The following is a 15,766-nucleotide window of genomic DNA, read 5'->3' on the forward strand; positions in this document are numbered from 1 at the left end:
ACTCTAGCGGCTGTCTTCTGGTCTGAATGCGGCACTGGAGGAGGAGGAGGAGGAGGAGGTGGTGGTGGTGGTGGTCGAGGTAATGCAGTTGTTTTGTCTGATTTAGACACTGGAGGAGGTGACTTCACCGGTTGTCCAAGAAGGGAAGCCACATCATTGGGAGCTCCTGTTGGAGGGCTTAACCCTTGTAGTACTGGGCTTGACTTCCCATCTGGTATTTCCTGGACACCATTTGCAATAGCTAAATGCTGACGCGTATTGCGAGTAGCATCATCCCAGTCAGTTGGATTGAAGAACTCATGAACGTTGGAAAAAGCTTCTACTGGAAGACCAACTTTCTCCGTCAAATCAACAGACGAGTCATCATCCATATCCGAGAAGAGAATCTTCACAAAGAAAGTGCTCTTTTGTGAGTACAAAGCTATAACCATATACCATGTAAACACGAATAGTGTACATTACCTCAACTCCGAACCCCTTTGGAAACTGTTCTTTTATATCCCATAATGTGTCAACCTCATCACGGTTGAGCGTCAAAATATTTGATCTGATAAAAGCTGTGTTGAAAACCGCTCGAAACATCATGACCTCCATGTCATTACTGAGGCATTCAATCACGATATCACCTTGCACATGGCAGTTGATGTCGTCAATCTTGACTAGTTCTACCTACAAAACAAAAGAACACTCAGAAGAAAAAAAGCTACCGAATCATGTTCCAAACAAGCACAAATAAAAAGCTTAAAAAGCACAAGAATAAGGCTAATTTTATCATCTAAGACCTTAGGATGAAAGATGCAATGTGAAAAACGTTATGGAACCTTGTTTGAGAAGAGCTGCTTGTAGATTTTAAGATGTTTCCCTTTCTTGGCACTTGAGTACAAGAGCTCAGGCTTCTTTTTATCATCATCTACAAAAAGGGGATCCTGACCGTATACTCTAAAGACTGGGCGAAGAAAGCTTCCTTGTCCACTAACATCAGGAAGACATCTCAACATAACACAATCCACGGTGAGAGCCCTTTCCGTTGGAGGCCATTCAGAGACCATAGTCCTTCTCGACACATACTGTAGATACCGAAGCTGAGAAGGAATAGGGTTCAGGGGCGAGAACAAATGCATAAGCTCAACGGGAGCCTTCTTGCAGATCATATCCAAGGTCTTGTACTCATCACTGTATTGCTTCCGGTAAATAAGGAGTGCAGCTAGCATGAAAGCTAGAACCGGCCAAGCCCCTCGTTCACAATGCAATAGTATCAATTTACTTGGGCCGAGTGAGAGCCAGCTGTCACAGTAACAAAGATATTTTTTCATAACTTTCACAGGCAATAATGAGCAGCCTTGGTAGTGGCGAGGATAATCCATTACGGTCAAGCCGTGTTCTGACAAGACATCAGCCATCACACTCCGAGTATCCACCACATCACGGAAGTTAAAGACAAGAGAGGATGCATCAGGGAAATGCTCTTGTAGCTGGTTGACAGCTCCCGTCAGATAAGTTTTGTAGTTCTCTTCTTCCAAAGAATCGGTGGAGAGGCAGCTGCCGAAGACTACAAACAAAGACAGAACCCTTTGTCTCTTAAGCCAATCATATCATAAAAAATGAAAAATAAGATTTTTCAGACAGTCAGATTCAGAAGACAAGGGAAGTAGATACAACTTTGCGCCAAAAACAGAGAGAAGAAAAGCATCGGAACTGAGAGAAACAAACAGACCGAACACTTGGTCGCATATCTCGTGTAAACCATCTGGAGTTTTGCGGTTGAACAATTTGCGAAGCAAGTCCATTTTTGTATTATCAAACTCCTAAACCCCTTCTCCTTCTAGTTTACCACTTTGTTAGGATTCCAGATCTGAAGCGGAAAGTTGACTTTTTGAATGTGTTAATAATGATGTGAAATGGTGTTCCATGTCGTGTGTTGTAGGTTTCCTGGAAGAGGGAAAAGGTCAAAGCTAATATGGGAAGCTAAAATATTCAATTGTGGTCAAACTAAATAATGGAAACTTTAGGGACAAAGAGAAGGTGTGTCTCTTTCCTTTCCATGTTGTGCGGGTAATGGTTGTCGTATTTTTATACATTGATATTTGGTTTTCATAATTTGGGTTGTATTCAAAAGATTTGGACCGAATCGGATAATACGATTATTTTTGGTACAAATATCCGAACACTTTTTAGATCCACTTTTAGATACATTTGTTATTTAGATATTTTTAGGTTCCTATACATCAGAACCGAACTCATTCAGATCCAGAATAACTCAACTCAAAACCCACACATAAATTTATAATATTCAAACGGAGACTAATTTAAAAAAAAAAGAGTCTCCAATGGTTTATATACTAAACTCAAAACCAACAACAAAGCAATCTCAAGATCCAAATAATGAGTCTCCAATCTATGGTTTCGAATGGTAACAGCGGATTGAGTGGTGCGGGACAAGCGGATTGAGTGGTGCGGTGCGGTTTATGGTAGAAAAAGAAATACTGCGGGACAAGTACGGTTCATCAAAAAGAAGCGGTTAAAAACAAAATGCAATGAACAGTATAACTGCGAGATACATATAATATATTTATATTTTATAAACTAAAAAATCAGTAATACTAATATAATTTTTAATATATATTTCATAAATAAAATTTCTAAGAACTGCTATTTTTAGAAAGATATCATTTTTATATAGAAATATTGTAGATTTAGAAATTAGGATAACAAGAGTTTTTTGATAGCTGGATATGGTTTTATAATTTTTTATCAATAGGTTATCATTTTAAATTAAATTTTTCTAAACCTGCTATTTTTAGAAAGTTGTCATTTTGTTGATAAATATTTTAGATTTGAGATTGTGATTTAGAAATTAGGATAAAAAGAGTTTTTGTTGATAGATAGGTATGCTTTTAGATTTTTTAATCAATAAATTATAATGTTTAAATAAATTTTCCAAAACCTACTATTTTGGGAAAATTATCATTTTTCTAGAGAAATATTGAGGATTTTGGATTGTGATTTAAAAATTAGGATAACAAGTGTTTTTGTTGATAGATGGGTGTGGTTTTATAATTTTTTATCAATATGTTATCATTTTAAATTAAATTTTCGAAAACCTGCTATTTTTGGAAAATTATCATTTTTGTAGAGAATTATTATAGATTTGGGATTGTGATTTAGAAATTAGGATAACAAGATTTTTTTATTGATAGATGGGTATGCTTTTGTAATTTTTGATCAATAGGTTATATTTTATAAATAAAATTGGCAAGAACTGTTATTTTTAAAAAGATATCATTTTCGTAGAGAAATATTGTAGATTTTAGATTATGATTTAGAAATTAGGATAACAAGAGTTTTTGGATATAGATGGGTATGGTTTAAGAATTTTTGATCAACATGTTATAATTTTTAAATAAATTTTCCAAAACCTGCTATTTTTGGAAAGTTGTCATTTTGTTGATAAATATTGTAGGTTTGTGATTGTGATTTGCAATTAGGATAAAAAAGAGTTTTTGTTGATATATAGGGTATGCTTTTAGAATTTTTGATCAATAAGTTGTAATGTTTAAATAAAATTTCCAAAACCTAATATTTTGGGAAACTTATCATTTTTTCTATAGAAAAATTATAGATTTTGGATTGTGATTTAGAAATTAGAATAAAACGATTTTTTATTGATAGATGCGTATGTTCTTGTAATTTTTGATCAATACGTTATATTTTATAAATAAAATTTCTAAAAACTACTATTTTTAGAAAGTTATCATTTTTGTATAGAATATTGTAGATTTGAGATTGTAATTTAGAAATTAGGATAACAAGACTTTTCTTGATAGATGAGTATGGTTTTATAATTTTTTATCAATAGGTTATCATTTTAAATTAAATTTTACTAAACTTGCTATTTTTGGAAAGTTGTCATTTTGTTGATAAATATTTTAGATTGGAGATTGTGATTTAGAAATTAGGATAACAGAAGTTATTGTTGATAGATAGGAATGCTTTTAGAATTTTTGATCAATAAGTTATAATGTTTAAAAAAAAATTTCAAAGCCTACTATTTTGGGAAAGTTAACATTTTTCTATAGAATATTGAGGATTATGAATTGTGATTTAGAAATTAGGAAAGCAAGAGTTTTTTTTGATAGATGGTTATGGTTTTATAATTTTTTATCAATAGGTTATCATTTTAAATTAAATTTTCCAAAACCTGCTATTTTTGGAAAATTATCATTTTTGTAGAGAAATATTATAGATTTGGGATTATGATTTAGAAATTAGGATAACAAGATTTTTTGTTGATAGATGTGTATGCTTTTGTAATTATTGATCAATAATTAGAAAGTTATCATTTTCGTAGAGAAATATTGTATATTTGGGGTTGTGATTTAGAAATTAGGATAACAAGAGTTTTTGGCTATAGATGAGTATGGTTTAAGAATTTTTGATCAACATGTTATAATTTTTAAATAAATTTTCAAAAACCTGCTATTTTTGGAAAGTTGTCATTTTGTTGATAAATATTGTAGGTTTATGATTGTGATTTGCAATTAGGATAAATAGAGTTTTTGTTGATAGATAGGCATGCTTTTAGAATTTTTTTATCAATAAGTTGTAATGTTTAAATAAATTTTCCAAAACCTACTTTTTTGGGAAAGTTATCATTTTCTATAGAAATATTGAGGATTTTGGATTGTGATCTAGAAATTAGGATAACAAGAGTTTTTGTTGATAGATGAGTATGGTTTTATATTTTTTTACTAGTAGATTATCATTTAAATTAAATTTTCCAAAACCTGTTATCTTTGGAAAATTATCATTTTTGTAGAGAATATTATAGATTTGAGATTATGATTTAGAAATTAGGATAACTAGATTTTTTGTTGAGAGATGGGTATGCTTTTATAATTTTTGATCAATAGGTTATATTTTATTAATAAAATTTCTTAGAACTGTTATTTTTAGAACATTATCATTTTCTTAGAGAAATATAGTATAATTGGGATTGTGATTTAGAAATTAGGTAACTAGAGATTTTGGTTATAGATGGGTATGGTTTCATTATTTTTTTTATCAATATGTTATAATTTTTAAATTAATTTTCCAAAACCTGCAATTTTTGGAAAGTTGTCATTTTGTTGATAAATATTGTAGATTTGCGTTTGTGATTTAGAAATTAGGATAACAGAAGTTTTTGTTGATAGATAGGCATGCTTTTAGAATTTTTGATCAATAAGTTATAATGTTTAAATAAATTTTCCAAAACCTACTATTTTGGGAAAGTTATCATTTTTTAGAGAAATATTGAGGATTTTGGATTGTGATTTAGAAATTAGGATAACAAGAGTTTTTGTTGATAGATGCGTATGGTTTTATAATTTTTGTTGAGAAATATAATAGATTTGAGATTATGATTTAGAAATTAGGATAACAAGATTTTTTGTTGATAGATGTGTATGCTTTTGTAATTTTTGATCAATAGGTTATATTTTATAAATAAAATTTCTACGAATTGCTACTTTTAGAAAGTTATCATTTTCGTAGAAAAATATTGTAGATTTGAGATTGTGATTTAGAAATTAGGATAACAAGAGTTTTTAGATATAGATGAGTATGGTTTAAAAAATTTTGATCAACGTGTTATAATTTTTAAATAAATTTTCCAAAACCTACTATTTTTGGAAAGTTTTTATTTTGTTGATAAATATTGTAGGTTTGTAATTGTGATTTAGAAATTAGGATAACAAGAGTTTTTAGATATAGATGAGTATGGTTTAAAAAATTTTGATCAACGTGTTATAATTTTTAAATAAATTTTCCAAAACCTACTATTTTTGGAAAGTTTTTATTTTGTTGATAAATATTGTAGGTTTGTAATTGTGATTTAGAAATTAAGATAACAGAAGTTTTTGTTGATAGATAGACATGCTTTTAGAATTTTTGATCAATAAGTTATAATGTTTAAATAAATTTTCCAAAACCTACTATTTTGGGAACATTATCATTTTTCTAGAGAAATATTGAGGATTTTGGATTGTGATTTAGAAATTAGGATAACAAATGTTTTTGTTGATAAATCGGTATGGTTTTATAATATTTTATCAATAGGTTATCATTTTAAATTAAAAACCTGGTATTTTTGGAAATTATCATTTTGTAGAGAATTAATATAGATTTGGGATTGTGATTTAGAAATTAAGATAACAACAGTTTTTGTTGATAGATGAGTATGCTTTTGTAATTTTTAATCAATATGTTATATTTTATAAATAAAATATCTAAGAACTGCTATTTTAGGATAACAAGAGTTTTTCTTGATAGATGGGTATGGTTTTATAATTTTTTATCAATAGGTTATCATTTTAAATTAAATTTTTCAAAACCTGCTATTTTTGTAAATTTATCATTTTGTAGAGAAATATTATAGATTTGGGATTATGATTTAGAAATTAGTATACCAAGATTTTTTGTTGATAGTTGGGTATGCTTTTGTAATTTTTGATCAATAAGTTATATTTTATAAATAAAATTTCTAAGAACTGCTGTTTTTAGAAAATTATCATTTTCGTAGAGAAATATTGTATATTTGGGTTTGTGATCTAGAAATTAGGATAACAAGAGTTTTTGGCTATATATGGGTATGGTTTAAAATTTTTTGATCAACATGTTTTAATTTTTAAATAAATTTTTCAAAACCTGTTATTTTTGGAAAGTTGTCATTTTGTTGATAAATATTGTAGGTTTGTGATTGTGATTTGCAATTAGGATAAAAAAGAGTTTTTGTTGATATATAGGGTATGCTTTTAGAATTTTTGATCAATAAGTTGTAATGTTTAAATAAATTTTCCAAAACCTGCTATTTGGGGAAAGTTATCATTTTTCTAGAGAAAGTTTGTAGGTTTTGGATTATGATTTAGAAATTAGGATAACAAGATTTTTTATTGATAGATGGGTATGCTTTTGTAATTTTTGATCAATAGGTTATATTTTATAAAATTTCTAAGAACTGCTATTTTTAGAAAGTTATCAGTTTTGTATAGAAATATTGTAGATTTGGGATTGTGATTTAGAAATTAGGATAACAAGAGTTTTTGGCTATGGATGGGTATGCTTTTATAATTTTTTATCAATAGGTTATCATTTTAAATTAAATTTTACTAAACCTGCTATTTTTGGAAAGTTGTCATTTTGTTGATAAATATTTTAGATTTGGGATTGTGATATAGTAATTAAGTTAAAAGAGTTTTTGTTGATAGATAGCGTATGCTTTTAGAATTTTTGATCAATAAGTTGTAATATTTAAATAAATTTTCTAAAACCTACTATTTTGGGAAAGTTATTATTTTTCTATATAAATATTGTAGATTTTGGATTGTGATTTAAAAAATTAGGATAACGAGAGTTTTTGTTGATAGAGGGGTATGGTTTTACAATTTTTTATCAATAGGTTATCATTTTAAATTAAAATTTCCAAAACCTGCTATTTTTGGAAAATTATCATTTTTGTAGAGAAATATTATAGATTTGGGATTATCATTTAGAAATTAGGATGACAAGATTTTCTGTTGATAGATGGGTATGCTTTTGTAATTTTTGATCAATAAGTTATATTTTATAAATAAAATTTTTAAGAACTGCTATTTTTAGAAAGTTATCAATTTTGTATAGAAATATTGTAGATTTGAGATTGTGATTTAGAAATTAGGATAACAAGAGTTTTTTTTGATAGATGGGTATGGTTTTATAATTTTTATCAATAGGTTATCATTTTAAATTAAATTTTACTAAACTTGCTATTTTTGGAAAGTTGTAATTTTGTTGATAAATATTTCAGATTTGGAATTGTGATTTAGAAATTAAGATATAAGAATTTTTGTTGATAGATAGGAATGCTTTTAGAATATTTGATCATTAAGTTATAATGTTTAAATAAATTTTCCAAAACCTACTATTTTGGGAAAGTTATCATTTTTCTAGAGAAATAGTGAGGATTTTGGATTGTGATTTAGAAATTAGGATAACAAGAGTTTTTTTTTTATGGATGGGTATGCTTTTGTAATTTTGGATTGTTATTTATAAATTATGATAATAAGAGTTTTTGTTGATAGATGGGTATGGTTTTATAATTTTTTAACAATAAGATGTAATGTTTAAATAAATTTTCTAAACCTAATACGGAAAGGTATCATTTTTCTAGAGAAAAAATTGTAGATTTTGGATTGTGATTTAGAAAGTAGGATAACAAAAGTTTTTGTTGATAGATGGGTATGGTTTTATAATTTTTAATCAATAGGTTTTAATTTTAAATAAATTTCCAAAACCTGCTATTTTTGCAAAATTATTATTTTGTAGAGAAATGTTATAGGTTTTGGGATTGTTATTTAGAAATTTTGATAAAATGATTTTTTTTATTGATAGATGTGTATGCTTTTGTAATTTTTGAACAATAGTTTATATTTTATAAATAAAATTTCTACAGCTTTTTTTAGAAAGTTATCATTTTTGTAGAGAAATATTGTAGATTTGGGATTGTGATTTAGAAATTAGAATAACAAGAGTTTTTGTTGTTAGATGAGTATGGTTTTATAATTTTTATCAATAGGTCATTATTTTAAATTAATTTTTTGAAAACTTGCTATTTTAGGAAAATTATTATTTTTGTAGATAAATATTATAGATTTGGGATTGTGATGTAGAAATTATGATTACAAGACTTTTTGTTGATAGATGGGCATGCTTTTCTAATTTTTGATTAATAGGTTATATTTTTTAAATAAAATTTCTAAGAACTGCTATTTTTAGAACATTATCATTTTCGTAGAGAAATATAGTATATTTGGGATTGTGATTTAGAAATTAGGATAACTAGAGTTTTTGGTTATAGATATGTATGGTTTGAGAATTTTTGATCAATAGGTTATAATTTTTTTTTTAATAAATTTTGTTGATAAATATTGTAGATTTGAGATTGTGATTTATAAATTAGGATAACAAGAATTTTTTTATATAGATATGTATGCTTTTAGAAATTTTGATCAATAAGTTATAATGCTTAAATAAATTTTCCAAAACCTATTATTTTGGAAAAGTTATCATTTTTCTAGAGAAATATTGAGGATTTTGGATTGATATTTATAAATTAGGATAACAAGAGTTTTTGTTGGTAGATGGGTATGGTTTTAAAATTTTTTTATCAATAGGTTATCATTTTAAATTAAATTTTTGAAAACCTGCTATTTTTGGAAAATTATCATTTTTGTAAAGAAATATTATAGATTTGGGATTGTGGTTTAGAAATTAGGATAACAAGGTTTTTTGTTTATAGATGGGTATGCTTTTGTAATATTTGGTCAATAGGTTATATTTTGTAAATAAAATTTCTAAGAACTGCTATTTTTAGAAAGCTATCATTTTCGTAGAGAAATATTGTATTGTGATTTAGAAAAAATAGGATAACAAGAGTTTTTGTTGATAGATTGGTATGCTTTTAGAGTTTTTGATCAATAAGTTGCAATGTTTAAATAAATTTTCCAAAACCTACTATTTTGGGAAATTTATCATTTTTTATAGAAATATTGTAGATTTTGGATTGTGATTTAGAAACTAGGATAACAAGAGTTTTTGTTGATAGATGGATATGGTTTTATAATTTTTATATTAATAAGATGTAATGTTTAAATAAAATTTTCAAAACTTACTATTTTGGGAAAGATATCATTTTTGTAGAGAAAATTGTAGATTTTGGATTGTGATTTAGAAATTAGGATAATAAGAGTTTTTGTTGATAGATGGGTGTGGTTTTATTATTTTTTATCAATAAGATGTAATGTTTAAATAAATTTTCCAAAACCTATTATTTTGGGAAAGTTATCATTTTTCTAGAAAAATTTGTAGATTTTGGATTTTGATTTAGAAATTAAGATAACAAGATTTTTTATTGATAGATGGTATCAATATTTTTTTTGTAATTTTGATAGATGGTATCAATAGCTTTTGTAATTTTTGATCAATCTAACAGATCTCATAACTAATACAAGAACCAGAAGACATCAAATCAAAAAGCAGTAACATTTGCTTTGTGAATAACATTAGCAGCTGGTTAATGGCCACGACAAACTTCATAACCAAGCTCGTACTTTCTAGAGAAACTCTTGGAGAATCGCCAGATCTTATCCAAACCCACACCGCCCTCTTCCGCTTCAAGGAGCCATGCCGCCTCATGATGATGCGTCGAGCCGGAGGAGGAGGAGGAAACAGCCGTTTGAAGAATCTCTTCGACATGGAGTTCTCATTAGTCACATGGTAAGTGTATGTTTGTTTAAGGTTTTTATTTCATCTCAAACTCTTATGTTTCCCTTTCTTTAATTCATCTCTATTAACTGCTTGCATCATAGTTGAACATGGGAACCAAACATAAATATCTCGTAAAATTTAACCTGTGAAGAGGCTGTGATGAGGGAAACTTCAAGTCTAAGGTAATTATTCAAGAATAAAACATAGCAATTTAACAGATCATAGCCCAAAGTTTTAAACGAAAACATAAAACAACACACTCAAGGTTTTGTCTAACATAAACGATGTTAGCAAACTTACGACCACAAGAGATGGCATTTAGGATAATTTAAAATACGAAGGGATCTAAATAGAGATATTAATTAGTATGCTGCATCAAAGGGAAACCGAAACAAATTTGACCATGTCAAACAGCCCATCCTCAATCACAACATCACACGACTCCATCTGACCCCAAATCTCTCCTCCTTGGCGCCTTTCCAAAGCAATCTCTGCACAGAAAATGACCTCTTTGCCTTCATGGTTTTTATGAAAGAAGAGAGCCAGCTTCTTCTCGCCATAGTTCACCGCATGGCACCACCTTGAACGAGCAGTCTTAGCCACCAAAAAATCTCCCAAACCGTTGACAACACTCCAACAGCTCTGCTTTGGATCATACGCCCTCAACGCCCTCAAATCGTGATAGTACAAGACGTTGTCAACCACACATGCACCCTCCCAGGCCTTAGAATTCAACACCTCGTCCATCAATTCCCATTTCCTTTCATCTGGTTCATAAACAAAAGAGTTGCCCTTGCTGTAATCTTTCATGTAAATCTTACCATCCATCACCACAGAATCAGACCAAAGGACACCTACAAACATGTCTTCCTTTACCAACTTAGGCTCCCACAACTGGGTTTCTGTATCAAACACCGTGACTGCCTTCTTCCACGTTTCCCGCAACACACCACCCTCCTCCTTAACGACATGACAAACCGAATCACCGATTACATAAATCTTCTTCTCGTCAACCACGTTAACCACTTTATAAGCCATGCGCTGAGGAATTTCAGGGATGGACTGAGACGTGTGAGAGGTGCAGTCAATGCTGAGCGCATCGAGATCGTTAAACACATACACCTTCGAACCCACCGGGACATAGTTTCCGCAGGAAGACTTGAGAGTAATTGACCGGACAACCACCAAGCGGTTACTGCAGTCGTCGACTTTCCGGTGGAGGATGTAGAAACTGGAAGCACGAGTTTTGCGGCTGTGGAGGACAGCATAGACACGGTGTTGGGTGATGCCTAGCTGGGATCGCCTCTTGTAGAGCGTAGGAGAGGCAATGAGTTTCCTGAAACTCTTGGAAACGCGGGAGAGAGTCGGGTAATGGTTTATGGGTACCCGAGCAGCTACGATATCAACGGTGACGTCGTCTGGAAGTGACGGAATCAGAGGAGGAGACACTGACAGCGCCAAGAATTGCTCCATTAATTCAGACATCTGAAACAGCTGTGGTTGAGTGAATCAGTAAATCAACCTGAACAAAAAAAAAAAAAAAGAAAAAGGAAATATGTTACTGGTTAGCCTAAAAGACCAAAGACTACTCGCAGATTCCAAGTTCACACATCTCCATGTTTAGACAATTAATTACATGTTCAGACATTCTAAGTTTAGGCATATCATATCAAGCAAGAATCACAAAGAGAAGAAGAATAAAGAGTAAATAGCTAATTAAGAAGCTGATTCCAAGACCACAAACCACGCAAGTAATGGGTAAAGATTAGGGTTTACTTTTTTCAAAAAAAATAAATAAAAATTAGGGTTTACAGCATACAGTACAAAAGTTTCAATTTTTTAATTATTGGTCATGAAATGTATGCAGGAGGAAAACCGTAACCACCCAAAAAAGTTACACTCAGATTTCAACAACAACAAGATAAAAGAAACCAATCGAACAAAATAGAAAAGGAGGATGGAGAGTGAGGGAAAGAAAAATTTCAGATTTTGAGTAGTACAAACCTGCAATTTACGTAAGACACTCTCAAGACCCAAAGAGACGACGAGTTGCGCGAGAGAAGAAGCAGAGAATGGAAAACTCTTTATAGGGATTGAAAAGTCGATTTATTTTTGGTTTATAATAAAAATAAATTAAAAAGGCAAAAATAATGGACAAGTAACTAAAATGCCTTAATGGGAAACATTTTAATCTCACTACTCCTTAATAATCTTACTATTTATACCATTTATTTCTTCTCATGACCTATTCTTTTCTTTGTAATATAATTGACATCTTACCTATTATCTATATTAAACTAAAAAATTAAACTTCAAATTAAATATTCATCAACAATTTAACAAGGATTCCACTATCTAAACATTCTTCACCCTTAGCCATAATTCCCCTCACCCACCATTCTACATTTGGCAATTTTGAACCTCCATTTAAAGGTAAATTTTTGTCATTTTCGTGAAACTATCTTATTAATAGATTATATACTTGATATGGGTAATGTAAAAAATTAAAATTCTGATATGAAACCGGAGTTTTTGAAAACAAATATAAAAATGACATTTAAGGATGATTTGGTTTATTTTACACGATTTTGAAACATACAAAAATCATTACACTGGTGTTAGAAAATATGTTCGTTGTTTAACATGTTCTTTGTCATGTAAAAAGATTAAATCGAAGCTAAACTTAAAAATTTTAGGTACTATATATTAAAACAATTATATTATGACTAAAGCAAAGTATGTATTATTAAAATTACTGATACAACAACAATAAGTTCTAGTAGGGCAACTAAAGAATACTAAGACGATTTGTATTATTGTGGTTGAAATAAACGAAGAGCAGAACCAAATTGACCTTTATGGCTAAGGAATCCCTTGGAATCGTTAAGTAATGTGTTCATGCCGAACCAATAACCCTCCACGAATTGAACGAGAGGAATAGGGAAGAGAGATATATAATTCCTTAAACACGTTGAAATGGAAAAATGAAAATCAACAACGGATGTTCTCTATATTTTCTTTGAGATTATTTTTGTATTACTTTTTTCTTTAATATAACAAGCGATCAATTGATTGGAAATTTAAAATATACTAGGTAGTTGGCCTTCACAACTACACGAGTATGAAATTTTAATAAAGAGATTTGTTATTTTAAAATAGATTAAGAGACTTTGTTATTTAAAATATGAATAATATTTTATGAAAAAAAAAAAAAATACTCAACTAAGAGTCTAAGACAAAAGAATGGACGCTGGAGTTTGTTTTCGCTTTATACCAAAACCACTAGTTTCAATTTTATCTATTTTTCTAAATTATTAATTTGTAAGAATATTTTATAATAGCATCAGATAAATTTTCAAGAGATAGTTTTGGTATAAAGCGAAGTTCAACCGATGCTAAAATAATTTCAAAACATAAATAGTAGAAACAGTAAAATTAATCAACTTCCATTAAAATTGAAACTTAAATATGAATTGAAACAAACATCATTTTCTGTTTAATAAAAATATATAATTATTATTTCAGTATTACTGAAACTATTTATACGGTATTTAAAATTTAAAATTTTATTATTTTATCAAATTTTGTTACGTTATGGTGAAAGAAATAATTAGCATACACAATATTTAAACTTGATACTCCTCCAAAAAATAGAATATTAGTTATCTTAATTTTAGATTAATGTTTTTAACTATGTTAAATAAAAAACATTATAATAATTTATGATGTACATTCTTTTCAGTGTATATTATTATTTGCAACAAAGGAATTACCTCAATAAAAAAATTATAAGCGTTGCATTTTTTGGAATTTTAAATGGACATATAATTTTCTACTTTCTAACAAAATATAATAGTGAATATTAACGTTAATTTTAACTCAAACTAACCTATTATTTAAAGGGCTTATTGGCCAAATGGCCATATTTTAGTGATAAATCAATGAAGTAGCTATGATTTTGACGTAATTCATTGTCTAACTTTTGTGCTTCCTTCCATCCGGTTATACTCTTTCAAGAACAAGTTACCGGTTCCATATTATAAAGTAAACGACGTGACATTTTTCTGTGGCAACATAACAATCACATAACATACAGATCACGTTGTGCAGTTGTATTCAACACGTAAGGGTATGAATCGAGAGGAGTGAATAACAGTTGTAAGTGTGCTAGAAACAATTATAACCTAACGACGAACTGAAGATGACGACAAATATATTCTATACCGATTGTATGAGTTTTCATACTATGTACCGTATGTGGAATAGTAATATTATAAATGTAGTTCCAAGTGAAGTATGGTCTTCATAATTTCGCTACTATTAAAAAGGTACATGATGCAAGGAAAGTACGTAATGCTTTACCCAAAATCAAGCCAAATATTCCATAAATAAATTTATCAACCACACATAAATAAACTAAAGGCCAAATAGTATGGAAATGTAAACTCTTGGTAAACCACACAAAAGAATATGTAACGTAACCCAAATTTAATGGAATGTGAGCACATTGTGTTTGTTGTACGGAAAACCTTGTGACCTTCTATTTTGGTTAAATGAAATGATGTCAATGTTAACTTCTGATAATATATGTCCGTTATAAGGTGAATTAACGTTTATGACGTATATTACATGAGAAGGTCTATTCCATAATGAAAACTGCTATTCCATACTGAAAACTGCTATTCCATATAAAATATACTATGTCATTTATATACTAGTTGCATACATCCATGATTGATTTACAAAATCTAATGGGGGATTGGTAGAAGAACACTTGACACTAAACACTAAACAAAAATTAGGAAAATATGAAAGTCGGATAGTTGGTGACAGCTACTCCTAATGAAAGAGTAGGAGGATGCCACATACTGAAGTCGATTTACTAAGATATTTTCACTGTGTAAATTTAAACAACTGGTGTAAGTTAATGATTATAAATGTGTGTATAGGGTTACGTACACATTTGCACCATCCATCACGAGAAGACTTCTATACTATATACAATGTACTATTTAAAATGATACTATGTGCACACTAGAGCCAAGATTGAGTAACATGAAATACAAAACTAATAGGAATGGTAATAGAACACTTAATATTAAACACTAAACCCAAGTTAAGGAAATATAAATCCAATCCATAGGCAACCCAAATCTTCAGGCAATTAAATCCATATGCCATAATACTGGAGACATATATTTACATTCCTCATGAGCCACATGAAATACAAAGCTAATGGGGATGGTAAAAGAACACTTGATAGTAAACACTAAACCCAAGTTAGGAAAATATAAACCTCAATCCACCATAGGCAACCCAAATCTTCAGGAAACTAAATTCACATGCCATAATACTAGAGACATGTATTTACATTCCTCATTAGCCACATGAAATACAAAACTAATGGAAATGGTAATAGAACACTTGACAGTAAACACTAAACCCAAGTTAAGTAAATATAAACCCCAATACATAGGCAACCCAA

General features: G+C 29.4%; 2 protein-coding genes across 2 annotated transcripts; both read right to left on the reverse strand.

Annotated features, from left to right (window-relative positions):
• Positions 1-59: 59 nt before the first annotated feature.
• Positions 60-1,869, reverse strand: LOC106325732 (formin-like protein 13; the record flags this gene model as incomplete). The annotated part of the gene is given in 4 exon segments (XM_013763785.1): positions 60-386; positions 463-669; positions 822-1,549; positions 1,715-1,869. Coding segments are annotated over 4 exon segments (1,335 nt in total), but the record flags the coding sequence as incomplete, so codon positions are not given.
• An 8,638-nt stretch (positions 1,870-10,507) lies between these two features.
• Positions 10,508-11,800, reverse strand: LOC106325991 (F-box/kelch-repeat protein At4g38940-like). The gene has a single exon (XM_013764034.1). The coding sequence runs from the start codon at positions 11,764-11,766 to the stop codon at positions 10,657-10,659; it is 1,110 nt and encodes a 369-aa protein (XP_013619488.1). The 5' UTR covers positions 11,767-11,800; the 3' UTR covers positions 10,508-10,656.
• Positions 11,801-15,766: the final 3,966 nt, after the last annotated feature.

This window comes from Brassica oleracea, chromosome C2 (assembly GCF_000695525.1).
Source record: "Brassica oleracea var. oleracea cultivar TO1000 chromosome C2, BOL, whole genome shotgun sequence".
NCBI lineage: Eukaryota > Viridiplantae > Streptophyta > Magnoliopsida > Brassicales > Brassicaceae > Brassica > Brassica oleracea.